This window comes from Hemiscyllium ocellatum, chromosome 18 (genome assembly GCF_020745735.1).
Source record: "Hemiscyllium ocellatum isolate sHemOce1 chromosome 18, sHemOce1.pat.X.cur, whole genome shotgun sequence".
Classification (NCBI taxonomy): domain Eukaryota; kingdom Metazoa; phylum Chordata; class Chondrichthyes; order Orectolobiformes; family Hemiscylliidae; genus Hemiscyllium; species Hemiscyllium ocellatum.
In genome coordinates, this window is record NC_083418.1 from 43993254 (window position 1) to 44008571 (window position 15318).

The 15318-nt window shown below is 40.3% G+C and overlaps 1 protein-coding gene across 1 annotated transcript in view; it reads right to left on the reverse strand.

Moving 5' to 3' along the window:
- Positions 1 to 14344, reverse strand: part of rpl27a (ribosomal protein L27a) — a 369147-nt gene extending 354803 nt beyond the window's left edge. Inside the window, exon 1 of the mRNA XM_060838931.1 lies at positions 14337 to 14344. Within this exon, the coding sequence (XP_060694914.1) occupies positions 14337 to 14339 (3 nt within the window). The 5' untranslated portion in view covers positions 14340 to 14344. The remainder of the gene's footprint in view (positions 1 to 14336) is intronic.
- Positions 14345 to 15318: the final 974 nt, after the last annotated feature.

Genomic DNA, 15318 nt, shown 5'->3' on the forward strand with positions numbered 1-15318 from the left:
TGCCCATATCCCTCCAAATACTTCCTATTCATATACCCATCCAAATGCCTCTTAAATGTTGCAATTATACCAGCCTACACCACTTCCTCTGGTAGCTCATTCCACTGTTTTACTGCCAGCATTTTGCTGCCTCCCAAGCCTTTTCTTATGTATTTATTTCTTATATTTGACTGTGTTATTTACTTAGCCTTCACTGTTTTAGCTTTCCAATTCTTTGTTTAGAGTCATAGTCATAGAGTCATAGAAATGCACAGCATGGAAACAGACCCTTCGGTCCAACCTGTCCATGCCAACCAGATATCCAAATCTAGTCCCACCTGCCAGCACCTGGCCCATATCCCTCCAAACCATTCCTAAATGTTGCAGATCTTTAACTCTGTGTCAGTTTGAGTTCCTAGGCTGAAATTCCACTGCAGTTATTAGAGACCTCTGCAACGTTAGATGAATGTACAAAATTTCACAGCGCAAGGGAGCTCTCTTATTGCCCTGATGAAATTTTGCCCTTAAACAATTCATTTCATTGCTGTTGGTATGGCTTTACCTTGCAATAGCTGCTGGATTATAAAGATATTTAATTGCATAAAGCAAATCAAGGCCATATAATGATGATTGAACTTTATTGAACTTATTGATGTATTTCTGCAGAGTTTTTAGTTTAAAAAAGAAAGCCTTTAATGCTGCTTGGTGTTCAGCCTGCAGTAGTGAAAATAGGTAAGCTTTCTCCTTCCTCAGCCATTTTTGTTTTGCTTTGATCGTCTCCAAAAAATTTGAATTCCTTTGAATTATAAACCATTCCTCACATACAGACAGATGTCTCAAACCACTTCGTTATAAAGAAAGGAAAATATTTAAAGTGGGGAGTCATGAAATAAAGAGAATACAAGATGTGGAACTGAAGTAAAAAGAGCTTTGAGGAGATTTTGGACAATCTAGTAGGAGATGACGATGAAGACTTGATCTGAAATGAGTTGAATTGTACCTGGAGGCTTTGATACAGGAAGGAGTTGTTGAAGTAGAAGCCATATTGAATGGTGGAACAAGACTCTAGGACCAAATGGCCCAGTACAGCTTCTATTACTTAAGTACTTTTGTAGTAGAAAATTTAGGTGTGAGCATAGTTGTTATGGGAGAAACCTGAGTTCAGGCTTGATTTTATGCCAAGTTTTGAACTTCCTTACTCAGCTTGATGTTACACTCTGATACATTAATGCCAGGTCCTTGAAGGTGCTGACAGGTGTTGAAGAGATTGACTTCCATTTTGCTAACAAAGACATTTTGGCTTATGTACCCCCAGGAAAAAAACTCAATGAATTGTCAAGACAGAGGAGAAGAATAATGTTGGACTGCCACCAAATAAAGCAGAAACAGTTAGAAAAGACATTTTTTGTTCTGTCCTCCTTGTAGTGGAAATGCTTGATTTTGTAATGAACAGCAGCCCAAGTAGACATTATCTTTAAGGTATTTCCCCAAATTATTGTCATCATTTGCTGAATTGCAAATTCAGTATTAAGCTGTCAAGGAATAGTCCTCAGCCATAATTGTGTTTTTCAAAAAAAAAATCAATTATCTATTGCACTGACTTCACCCTTTTGGATTAAAATAATTGCAAACTAAATAACCTTTTAATAAATCTATAGCAAGGCTTATATTTTATCAATCTACCCTGCTTGAGCCTCAGGGCATATAAGATTCCCAAAGGAAGGAAGCTCATTATGTTGGCCTATTCTAAGTATTTTAGCTGTATTCATTTTCTTAGCAGATTCAAAGAACAAATCAATTAGCCTCTCTGTATTCAGGTAATCATAGATATCAATTGGAAAATATCCACAAAGGTACTGAAGCCACCTAGCCTGAGTTTTTATTCTTATAATTAACTAGAAAGTTTCATCTACATTGGAGTTGCCAGTAGATAGGATAGTGTAAAAGGCCTTTTTTATGCTTTCCTCTACTGGACAGAGCATTGAGTATAAGAATTGGGAGATCATGTTGCAGCTGTACAGGACATTGGTTAGGCCACCTTTGAACATTGTGTGCAATTCCGGCTCCCTCCTATCGGAAGGATGTTGTGAAACTTGAAAGGGTTCGGGAAAGATTTAAAAGGATGTTGCCAGGGTTGAATGATTTGAGCTATAGGGAAAGGCTGAATAGACTGGGGCTGTTTTCCCTTGAGCGTTGGAGGCTGAGCAGTGATCTTATAGAGGTTTATAAAATCATGAGCAGCATGGATAGGATAAATAGACAATGTCTTTTCCCTGTGGTGGGGTAGTCCAGAACTAGAGGGCATAGGTTTAGGGTGAGAGGGGAAACATTAAAAAGGGACCTAACAGGCAACTTTTCATGCAGAGGGTGGTGCGTGTATGGAATGAGTTTCCAGAGGAAGTGGTGGAGGCTGATACAATTACAACATTTAAAATGCACCTGGATGGATATATGAATAGGAAGGGTTTAGAGAGATATGGGCTAAGTGCTGGCAAATGCGACTAGATTATGTTAGGATAGCTGGTCAGCATGGACAACTTGGACAGAAGGGTCTGTTTCCATGCTGTACATCTCTATGACTCTATAGTAATATCAATGTCATAGGGAGAGAACCCTAGAGTACAAATATGCCACATCTTGGAAATGCATGATATACCCAGCAAGCCCAGCAACTGTAGGGTAGTCAGTTTAACCTGGATGGAGGTGATGCTTGTAGAAATGATAATTTGCGACAGAAGGAATAGTTTCCTGGGAAAGTGTAAGTTAAATAAGAGAAGCCAGCACAGGTTTATAAAGTCAATTCACATTTAACAAACTAAGTTTTTTGATGCATTCACAGAGTAGCTTGATGAGGGTAGTGGTGTTTATGTGATACACAAGGATGACCAAAGGCATTTGTTGGTAAACTTATAGCTCCTGGAATAAAATAACTTGGATAGAAAATTGACTGATGGATAAGAAACAAAGAGCAGCTATTAATGGACGAATGGACTAGAGGTGTTCCTCAGGGATTAATTCGCTGACCCTTGATTTTCCTGACTAATAATCTGGATCTTGGTGTGCAGAGCACAAATTGAAAACTTGTGATGTGTAACTTGAAAATATTGTAAACTCTAAGCACATTAATTTGGAACTTCAAAAGACGTGGACAAATTGGTGGAATTGGCAGAATATGCTGTATTATGACATAAATTCCTGACCAGACAGGCCTGTGCCTTTGAGGCAGTTACAAGACATCAGACATAATGTTCCGCAATGAAGATATCCATCTCATCTTCAATTGCTTCTTCTATGTAATGGGGTCAATGTAGTGAGTTAAGTATGTATAATGTACAGTAATATCAGTAAGCATAGCACCCAGAATGCGTGTGTAAGCCTGTAATATTGTAGCACCTCCCTCCAAAGTTCATATTTTACTAATATCATAACTGCATGCAGCAGCTTCCTCCATTGCTTTCACCTCCCCCCACTCCTGCCAAACTCCAGACTACCAACCGTGTCTGGCCTCTGTGCTGCCTGCTCATGTACTTGGGTCATCTCACCACCGTTACCCCACCTGAAGCAGCACTAAAAGCAGTGTCATCCACTTTCACCACATTCATCCCTCCCATTGTCTCATTCCAGGGGAAGACATCCCACAATAGGGCAGAGAGCCTGGATGGGTGGAGAGTGCCTAACATCATCTCCTCACTTCCACTACAAAGAGAAATTCTCAGTCTTAGTGGGAGAGGATTGTGAATGCTCATGTGGTGATGCAGAGACCTCCATGTCCTGACAATCAAATAAGATCTGTTGCCAAGTGTTGTGCTAATCCCCCTTGTACTGCTATTGTGGATGTCTGCTTAACATGCACAAACCACCACCACTGATTCACAACCTGTAAGCACCAGTGGAAGCTGCACAGACTCCGCCCTGAAGAAAGCAGCCTCTCTGGACATCATTTCATTCTCCACCTTCCTCTGCAAAACCAAAACTCCAAGACCAATGAGTTCCACTGTAGGACAGGATCCTGGAACTGCAACTCGATGTAATTGGAGGGAAAGGTGAAAAAAAGTACTTCTGGGGTATATAGGCAATACTTCCTTGTAAATATATTCTCACATTTGTAAATTTATGTTCACTCCTCATCTTCAACTCCATAAGCGAATGTCATTTTAGCTGCAACTACAATATTGAATGTAGAGAGGATAACCATCTGGAGTGTTCTAACTATGTCTGAGTGACAGCTATCCTTTCCTTAGCTAAAACCAGCAGTAAACTTTGTCAGACTTCCATTCGCTTGTAATGGTAACTTCTAATAAATAACCTGAATTTCATATAAAGATCAAACTGTGAAGCTGTGCTTTTGGTTGGGATTAAACAGGGAATGGTGGCCTTAGCAGCATGAAAACATTTACAATCAATGAAAGATTACTTCACTCAATTCAGTTCCATTGAACAAATAATCCTTCCTGCAGTGCATTGGTCAAAACTGCTCGGCTGTAGGAATGTTGAAGGTGATGTTCAGCCTAAAGAACATTCTTATGTTTTTATTCAGCACAATGCCATGGCTCTCACAGTCCACATGGTTAATCCCAAAGGTTTGGTGCATCCTGCAGTTGTTTGGAGCAAAGATTTTGGGGATCAAGCTGCACCCTCTCTCTGGACATAACAGTATGAAGCCTCAGGCAAGAGCTGTATGGAAACCTGATGTCAAAGGGCCATCCCATGCTGAAAGTAACATGACATCTTGACCTCCACCCTCTGGACTGAATATAGCATGGCTCCCCCTCCCTCATCTGCATGGCATTCTGTGGTGAGTGAGTGACTGTAGCTGTTTTCTATCTTTGTTATAGCATGAGGGTATCGATGGTGGTATGCCTCTCAGTCGGGGGCAGCCTCACAACCTTTGGAGATTGATACTCATCCTGAACTTCTAGTCACATGTGTTCCTTGTCCATTTGTATAACACCCATGAGGATATCACATCTTCTGGTCCTAGACCTACTGGGGACAGTTCTAACGTCCCTATATGGGCAATATAAAAAACAAAGCAGTTACTCAGTAATGGGATCATTCAGCAATACACACGTGTCATTTGGATAGTATCCTCAAAACACTGGAACATGGGGGTCCCTGACAGGTCAGTGGGATGCCACGATGTAAACATTGCACAATTGTGCAATGAGATGTGTGTTGCTCAAGACTTTTGTCACACATACTGTCGAGACAGTAAAGACCTATCTCCCCACCACCAACTCTCACAGTGCCAAAGAAAGGCAACATTGCAGATTGGATAATGGCATGAATATATTATGGTCCAAGCTGTGTAATGTAGTGAGAAGTTTCTGCACCTTATGTAGGCTTTAGAATGTTGGAAGGTGATTGCAACTTTGGCAATGAGAATGAATCTTCCAAGGCACCAAACCATTGCTTGTGCCTCACAGCCATTACTGGGAGTGACTTATAATATTGAACGTGAGGGACGAAGAGGGTGGCATTGGAAAAGCACAGCAGGTCAGGCAGCATCCGAGGAGCAGGAGAGTCGATGTTTCAGGCATAAGCCCATCATCGGGAATGTGGAGGGGGAAGAGGGCTGAGAGATAAATAGGGGATAGGGATGGTGGAAGGACAATAGGTTGATGTAGGTGGGGTGTAATGGTGATAGGTCAGTGGGGAGGGTGGAGTGGATAGGTGGGAGGGAAGATGGACTCACATTCCACTTTCACATTCCTGATGAAGGGCTTATGCCTGAAAGGTAGACTCCCTTGCTCCTCGGATGCTGCCTGACCTGCTGTGTTTTTCCAGCGCCACCCTTTTCGACTGACTTTCAAGCATCTGCAGTCCTCTCTTTCTCCTTGTAATATTGAATGGTGTGGTTAAGAGAGCTTGGAGCCAGGATTCTTAGTTGATATAATACGTCCACAGGTAATGTATAAGTGACTATTTAATGCTACCAGCCTTTGAAGGATTCACATAGCATAAAAATGGAGCTCCCTTTGTCAAAGTAAAAAAGCACTTACTACATTCACTACTTCAAATAATGGCAATGATTTTTATTTCCAATTGTGCATTTGTAATTTGAAACACAAAGTCATATTTCATGGAGTGAATCATAGGGCTCAGTCTAGATGAACTCTGAATCTTAAACCTTAATGTTCCTTTCTACTTGTCAACACCATTGGCTTTGATCTTCATGTTCCCACCTATTTATTTAACTGCTCATCACTCCACTTCAACTGGGCACACTATGTAGTCATGCCAAACATAGTCAGAACTGATTTCCATCAAAGCCAGAGTGGTGGTGGCTATCAATGTTTCTTACTCCCATGGGAAAATTGTGCAATTTTTGATTTTTTGGGGATGACCAATTTAATGCCTGATTCATAAGTGGAAAATCTATCCCTTTTGTGAGAACATTCACATATGACAATCAAACTACAGTCTAGAACTTATTTCTTTCTTTGATCAAGCTTTGACATATGTAATATTTTTACATGTTTTTAAAAAAAGGATAATATTTTTAAATAGGTAAAAACGTTAAATATTTCAATGCTAACTCTCTTTAGGAATTATTAAGGAAAGCTCAAGACCTTTAAAAGTCTCTAATAATCAGGCACTTGTTCTTACTGATTAATTATGGCATGAGAAGAATTGTTCTGAAGAATATCCTCAGAAATAAGAGAGCACCTTCAAACCTCCAGATGGCCAATTTAACATCTAAGTATGTAACTCATTATCCTCAGTTCATTGCAGTATTTTTTTTATATCTCAAGAGAGTCCTGTGTATCATGATACTCAAGAAAGTCTTATTATATCTTGAATAAACTGATATGAATTGCATATCTAGCATTGCACATCGTGTGCCTTAGCAAAAACTTAACACAGTTAAATAAATTGTACCCAAACACGGTAAAACCTGAAGTTCCTGGGATGAACAATTCCAACCATTTTATTACTTCTAGCTACAACACCTATCTGCAAGCCACCAATAATTAAAAGCTGAGCTGAAAAGTTCACCAGCTGAGATTGAAACAATTTATAATCCTATGGATATCTGTAGAAAGGCCTTTCTTTAGAACACCAGTATTCCACAATGTTCCTGTAGCAAGTTACTTACTTATATTCTTAAACTAAAGTTAAAAATCACACAACACCAGGTTATAGTCCAACAGGTTTAATTGGAAGCACACTAGCTTTCGGAGTGACGCTCCTTCTTCAGGTGATTGTGGAGGGCTCGATCGTAACACAGAATTTATAGCAAAAATTTGCAGTGTGATGTAACTGAAATTATACATTGAAAAATTGATTGTCTGTTAAGCCTTTCATCTGTTAGAATACAGTGATAGTTTCACTTCTTTCATGTGTAAATCACAAAACCCTTTTTTTTAAAAGTTGCATTCTCGGTTTAGCTGTTAACAATGGTGATAGCTAGACAATATGTTGAAGGTGTTAGCCCCCTGTGTTCTGTCTATGACCTGATGTTTAGATTGATTCTAATCTAAAAAGTGAGATAACAGAGTTTTACATAAATTCATGCAGTTTTTGAGCACAGAGTTCTACATGAATATATGCAGTTTTTGAGCAAAGTGCAATGTAACTCTGCAAGTACAAATGTGATTTACACATGAAAGAATACATCACTGTATTCTAACAGACAATCAATTTTTCAATGTATAATTTCAGTTACATCACACTGCAGATTTTTGCTATAAATTCTGTGTTACAATCGAGCCCTCCACAATCACCTGATGAAAGAGTGTCGCTCCGAAAGCCAGTGTGCTTCCAATTAAACCTGTTGGACTATAACCTGGTGTTGTGTGATTTTTAACTTTGTACACCCCAGTCCAACACCGGCATCTCCAAATCATTCTTAAAATATACTTCTAAGTAGAACAAGGGATACTCTTTATGGATTTTGAGACATGCTATCTCTGTTCTAACAAATTAGAATATGAAACATTGGTCAAAACGCATTTTAAAGAGGCCTTTGTGAGCCAAATTCAAAGGCTGTTCTATTAAATGATGCACTCACATTAACTACATCTTCATTATTCGTATTACATTTTTTCGGTTTTTGTTTTAGATATTACATGCAAATTATTAAATCATTTAACTTGGAATCTTTAAGTGTTTTTTTTCTTAATTTATGATAAATAAATCTCCCATACTCTGTTTCCAAAATGGGGACCGTGGAAGAATCTGAACTGGCACAATTGACACAGAGTGGTTCAAACTTAGCAGTTGGTGAACTAGGTCCAGAGTTTTCAATCGAAAATCTGACAGCTAATTATGAATTGAATGAGGTCCAAACGTTTCCTCAGGAAAAACATCAAGTAAACATTATTTGTTCAGCTTTACACAACCACACAGACACAAAGCAATCAACTGTTCTCAACTCACCCCATATGTAATCTCCATTTCTTCCTTGCGGACACCACCAATATTTTCAGAAATATTACCAGCAAGTAAAACCTCCATTCATTTGGGGTCAGTAATATTTTACTTAAACTGTCTCATATTATGGGGATTTGTTCATCCAATTCCCTTGATGATTTTATAAATGAATGCCTTCAGAGCATTTGGTATTTGTTTACTTTGAGTGTTCTGTGATGTGCTAGAATACTGCAACTTTACAACACTACCTTCAATGGCCTTGTACTGATTGGGACCAGATTGACCTTGTTAATTATAAGGATCTTGTTTGGGGTTGTTAAACTGGGCCACTCAGGAAAGCCTTGGTTGACCAGTATAACCAGGAAAGAGGACAGCACAGTGGCTTGATGGTTGGTACTGTTGCCTCAGTGTCAGGGACCCAGGTTTAATTCCACCCTTGGGTGGCTAACTGTGTGGCATTTGCACATTCTTCCTGTGTCTGTGTGGGTTTCCTCTGGATGTTCTGATTTCTGCCCACAATCTAAAGATGTGCTGGTCAGATGAATTGGCTATGCTAACTTGCCCATTGTGTTAGGTACATGAATCAGAAGTAAATATAGGATAGGGGAATGGAGCTGGGTGAGTTACACTACAGAGGGTTGTTAGGCCAAAGGGCCTGTTTCCATTCTGTAGGGAATCTAATCTAATCAAAAAAAAGTAGAGTGAGCTTGGGCTCCAGATTACTTATTTTAATAAAAAAGGAGAGGAAAAAACAATATAACCAGGAGAGGGGACGGCACAGTGGCTTGGTGGTTGGCACTGCTGCCTCAGTGTCAGTGACCTAGGTTTGATTCCACCCTTGGGACGCTCTCTGTGTGGACATGCTCCCCCCCCAAAAAAAATCAGGAGATTGGGGAAATAGAAAAAATATATAACCAGGAGATTAGCATCTCCTCAGTTGAAGATTGATTCTGAGCTGGCTGGTCATCACCAGTGCACTGTGCCCTAATAAATAAAGGGTGACTTGGTGGTGGTACTGGGCCTCTGTGCAGTTATTTCAGTGGTGACAGGAGAAAACAGGATGTGCTTGAGGAACATTTGCTTGCAACTGTCATCTTGGAGTTGGGGTAAGCATTCTGGCATTATGCTTCTGTTTGGGAAGCTTGACTCTTTGACTCTCAAATGAGGAATGCAGATCTTTAGGAATTGGGTGATAGGTTTAGTCAGTGGATTTGGATAATCTCAGGCTTGGAAGGTCAAAGGGCCTGTTCCTTGGCTGTAAATTTTCTTTTCTTTTGTTCTTTGACCCTGCTGTTGAAGATTGGGCCCAGAAGATGAAAAAGTGATTTTTTTTATCTGGGCAAATGACATTGTGTCAGATGAAAAGGATCAAGTAATCCTTCTGACTGTGTGGACCTGTAGCATTTTTGATGAAAAAAAGAAGTTAGCTTTCCCAAAGGCATTAGACAACCAAGACTTGATTGAGGAATATTATGACCCCAAACCACCTCTAATATTAGGTGCTATCAATTTTATTCAGGCCTAGAGGGAAGGTTGAAATGGCACCAGGAATGCCAATGCTGGTAAAATGCTTCCTCTAAGTGAGAAACTATTTAAATAAGGATATGAAGTTTGGTGTTGGAATCATGGAATTGGCCCTGTGTGGGTATGAGGTTAGGTTGGTGAGGTCAGGTCATGGGACTCAAAGTTCAGGTAAGTGATACAGTCCTGAACAAACATGTGGATCACCTGAAAGCTGTTACTTTGCAAACAGGGCAGAAGAAAAACATATCTGGTGCCTCAGAACAGCCACAAGTTTTGGCTGAAGCTGCAGATGCTCCCCTTCCATCTAGTGTAGAGGAAACATGAGTTTGAAATAAATACAGCCTTGATACCGTTGCTGCTGGAAGAATAGTAGACTCTTCTCAGACCTACAAAATGCAAGAGACTGGCTATTGTCAGGTACATGCTGCCGGTGTCTGAGTTGGAAGAAATGGACCTGGGCTGTAATGGTTGCAAAAGAAATTAAGGGAAAGACCAGGCCTATGTCCCTGGACTTGGGATCGGGAGTGGTGTAGTGATTTGGACCAGGTTGATCTCATTAACTGAGGTTCTTGATTTGGCCTAGGTTAACAGCCCCAATCAGGAAAGCCTTGGCTGACCAATATAACCAAGAGATTAGAATCTCCTTTTGAAGATTGACCCTGATCCTGACCTAACTACAGCCAGTGTATGGTGGCACTACTAAATAAAGGGGGACGGGACGTCGGTTGTAATTTCAAGGCTTGTCAAGCATTTTAAAGGTACCTTTGGAGGAAATTTCGAACTCTTCTACACCAGAGTTAAATTAAGCATTAGCATACTTGAAAACATCAGAGGTAAGAAAGGCTTGGTTTCTTTTGTATGTCAATTAATACAATATTAATAGGTTTTTCCTATTTTCAGGAAACTTTATCCATTCTTTAGCAAGAACATTTAAGCAGCTAATTGTGATCTCACTGCCCTGACCCCTTGTCTTTGTCACCCCTACACTAGGGCCCTGCTTCCCTTCCACAACTTGAGCCCTATTTTTCTTTCATCATTCAAACCTTGGTGCTAACTCCCCCACACACATCCACCCACTATGCCTGCCCAGCTAACTTGCTGTGTTCTTCCAGCCTCCTGCCAGCAAGCCAGGCAGCATCAGGAGGTGTAGACATTTTTGTTTCAGGTGTAACCCTTCAGGCCCTGAAATGTTGACTTCTCCACCTCCTGATGATGCCTGGCTTACTGTGTTCTTCTAGCATCTTACCTGTCTACTTTGGATTCGGGCATCTGTAGTTTTTTTTCTGGATTAGTGGTGCTGGAAGAGCACAGCAGTTCAGGCAGCATCCAAGGAGCAGCGAAATTGACGTTTCGGGCAAAAGCTCTTCATCAGGAATGAAGGGCTTTTGCCCGAAACGTCAATTTTGATGCTTCTTGGATGCTGCCTGAACTGCTGTGGTCTTCCAGCACCACTAATCCAGAATCTGGTTTCCAGCAATTGCAGTCATTGTTTTTACCTATCTGTAGTTTTTTGTCTGCTGCCACTTTCAGGAGCAGCCTCAATGCCACTCTGTATATCCCTCACTGAAAAGCCCAATACTCTAGCATCTGAATGCTGTTGCATGACAAACCTAGGACCTGCCAAAGTATAATCCCTCTAGCTCGTTCAATTGCAGATTCTCTCTTCCATCCTTGCTGCTTCTCAATCACAGAATCTAATTATTGAGATAAGGGCAGGTAAAGGAAAATTCTGATTGGAGGGACTGGAATAACTTTCATCAGTGAGAATTTGTGATTGGAAGAGCAGCTCCTCACAAAATGTTTACCCCATATACCTTACTGTTTGATCACTCCTGTAATTGATCTTTGAGGAGTGACTGGTGAGCTTTCCAGGATGAATTGGGTTTTTTGTAATTATCTCCTGTCTTAATTCATTGGATCATAGGTCATCCCTTCACTTGCTGTTGACACTTTACTCACAAAGTTTGATACTTTTGATCACCTGTGTGGACTTTTTCAGCCTGTCGACACTCCACTCACACTATTTGTACTTATCTTTTGACACTTTTAATTACCTGGAATTATCTTGCCATTATCTCTGCCTATAAATTATGTGCCTGTGTGGTTCCTTGCACTTCACCACCTGACAAAGAAGCAGCAGTCCAAGAGCTTGTCATTTCAAATAAACCATAACTTGGTGTCATATGACTTATGAGTTTTCATATATTTTGGGCAAAGATATACAATAGTAATTCAAATGTAATTATCGTCTTTGGCTGTGATCTCAAGTCACTTTTTTTAGTCTTTTTTTAAGTTTAGTTTTTATATAAATGGATTAAAAACCATTATTTGGCATGTTTTCTTGGAAATCGTAAAGACCAGTACCAGATCACCTGTCAGCTTTCTTTTCTCTAGCGAGACCCCAACTTGTTCGGCATATATTCTCTCATGTATGCTAACGTCCTTGAGAATTTTTTTTGCACTAACTCCAGCATTTCTGTATTCTTAGTATGGAGAACAGGAATATGAATTGAATTTGAATTGTTGTCTCATTACAGTTCCAGAAAAATTGAGCGACTCTATCTTTCCATGAAATCCAGTGCCTATTTTTAATGGTCTTAAACATCTGCATTATTTCTTTTCAGTGACATTTATATCTTTATACACTGATCTCTACTTCATTACACCATTTGGACATATCCAAGAAGTATGTGAATTCTTTATTCCTTCCTACCAAAATGTATTGCTTAACACATTTTACATATATTGAAACTAATTTACCAAATATAACCACTTCCACAAGTTTATTAATTTCCTCATGTATTTGTACGTGTGCTTCCAATTGCCAAATCCAAAGATTAATACAAATTGTGAATGACAATAGGAGCTAAATTACTGAGGTTATATGTGTTCTTACAGTGACATCCCAGATGGCCTCCTATTTGAAAGACTACAATTTCCCTCCCACATGATCATCAATGCCCTCTAGCACATCTCCTCCATTTCCCCCATGTTTGCCCTTGAACCCCACTCCTTCCACTCCACTAATCTCCAGATACAGTGCATTATCCATCACCACCTACAGTCAGACCTCACCACCAGGGATATATTTCCCTCCCCACCCCTATCTACATTCTGCAGAGACCATTCCCTTCATGATTCCCTCATTCGGTCTCTGCGCCCCACCAACCTACCCTCTACTCCCCTTACCCTCCCCTCCCCGCCTCCGCCTCTGTCCAAGGCCCCAAAGGATACTTTCACATCCAGCAGAGATTTTCCTGTACATCTGAACACCTCATTGCTGTGTCCATTGCTCTCGATGTGCTCTCCTCTACACTGGGGAGACAGCCCCCCCACCCCCCCACCCCCCCAGTCACAGAATATTTTAGGGAGCATCTCTGGGTGACATGCACCAGACAGCCCCACTGCCCTGTGGCCAACCACTTCAACTCCCCCTCCCAATCTGCTAAGAACATGCAAGTCCTGGGCCACCTCCACTGACAAATCCAAGCCACCCAATGACTAGAGGAAGAAAGCCAATTCTTCCGCCTTGATACCCTCCAACACACGGCATCAATGTCAACTTCATTAATTTCCTTCTCCCCCTCCACCTCTTCAATCCAAAGCCAGCCCTCCAACTCAGCAGCAACCTCTTGAACTGTCCTACCTCTCCATCTTCCTTCCCACCTATCCACTCCACTCTCCCCTCTGACCTATCATTATCATTCCCAACCAGCATTTATCAATCTGTCGGTCTCCTGTTCCTCGAATGCTTTCTGACCTGCTGTGCTTTTCCATACTTATTGACTGACTCTCTCCAGTATCTGCAGCCCCCTCGCCTTCCCTCTCATTATTTAAACTCTGCAGATTCAAACAAACACTGCAGTAAAGGACAGTGGCCATAACAATATCCTTTTAATGTTTGTTTTGTAATATATTGTCAATCAGCAAAGTAACTGTTTTTATATCAAATGTGCTCAACAGCAAAGAGTTTAATCCAAATGCAGGAAATTTTTAAAAGCGTTGTTTTATTATTCACGTTTGTGCTGAGGATCTGAAATGTGTGGATCCTTCAAGTTGTTTGTTTGTATGCATTGATGCATGCATAGTTTTCAAGTACTTGTGCATGTGTGAAAATCCAGCAACAGAAGGGTATGTTTGCTTCGCTTTTGAGCATTTGATACATTATCATTTATTTAAAATTGTTGCAGGAAGAAGAGTGTCTCAGTTACGAGGAAAGTTTGCTTGCTGAAATATTTCGACACTGGTGAAGGTGGTCATTGGTGATGCATGAAAGACATGGTACTCATCAATGGAGGGGCTGTGATTTATGCTTACTCTGGGCATGTATGTGTTTGTGTGAAGTGTGGGGAGGGAGCGTGTTAATGTGTAAATAATTCAATTGTTTTGAGTTTAATTATTGTGTGTGCTTTGCAAAACACAAATGTCATCACCTTGTAAGCAAGTTTTCTGGCTGCCATCTTAGCTGATAAATAATGCACTTTTGTCTGAATTGGAAGACAACATTTTCTCAACGCAATCATTTGTCTGCAGCCTGAAAATGGTGCTTTATTCTCTTGAGGCTCAATGACTTTGTTGGTGACGATGAATAACAACAAAGCTTTCAAGATACTCCACATTTAGAGTAAAATGATTTTTGATTCCGATACTTGTAACATAATGGAATCAATCGAACATAACTGCTAAACATCTTAACCATTATTTTGGACAGTCTTTCTTGCTATAACATTCCAGAACTTTGACTGGATAAAACTGGTTGAAAATTGGTCCTATCTTTACAGCTGCAATGAAAATGTATGGAACAGCAGGAACCACTTTAAATCTCAAATGAAATTTCACACAACCACATATCATCAAGATGATTTCATAAATCACAAGGCAGCTTGTAATAACTGTGAAGGCTTAGGATATATCTGAAATTAACAAGACATCATGACTGTTACAAACTAAAAAGAATAATCTATGATTACATCCTCTTTTGAATCACATCTTTCGGGTCACCAGGGAGCCTATCCAAAATTGTTAGCAAAATCTTGCTGCTCTTGGCTGACATCTTGCTTTTTAAAGAGACAGCCACCTACAATGAGGACTCCCCTCTATTTAAAACATACATGACACAAGGAACTAAAATCATATTTCCAATGGATACACTTTGTGCTGACATCCAGTCCATCAAATTTAAATGAGGCAGAACCTGAAAAGGATTTTCACCTTATTCCACATCAGGTGCAATAGTGTGATCCCTGTCTTTGTGCAGTTTTTCCCTCCCTCCACGTGATTTAGAAGGGTGAGTTGGCACTGAGAGATTTTCACCCTTTTCTGACCTCTCTGACAATCATCTGAACAAGAAGGTCCATGGACAACTTTCTCAACCCACTAACAATCAAGGTCCTTAAATCATCAATTAATGGAGATAGCAAACCTCCGCTCACTGTCTTT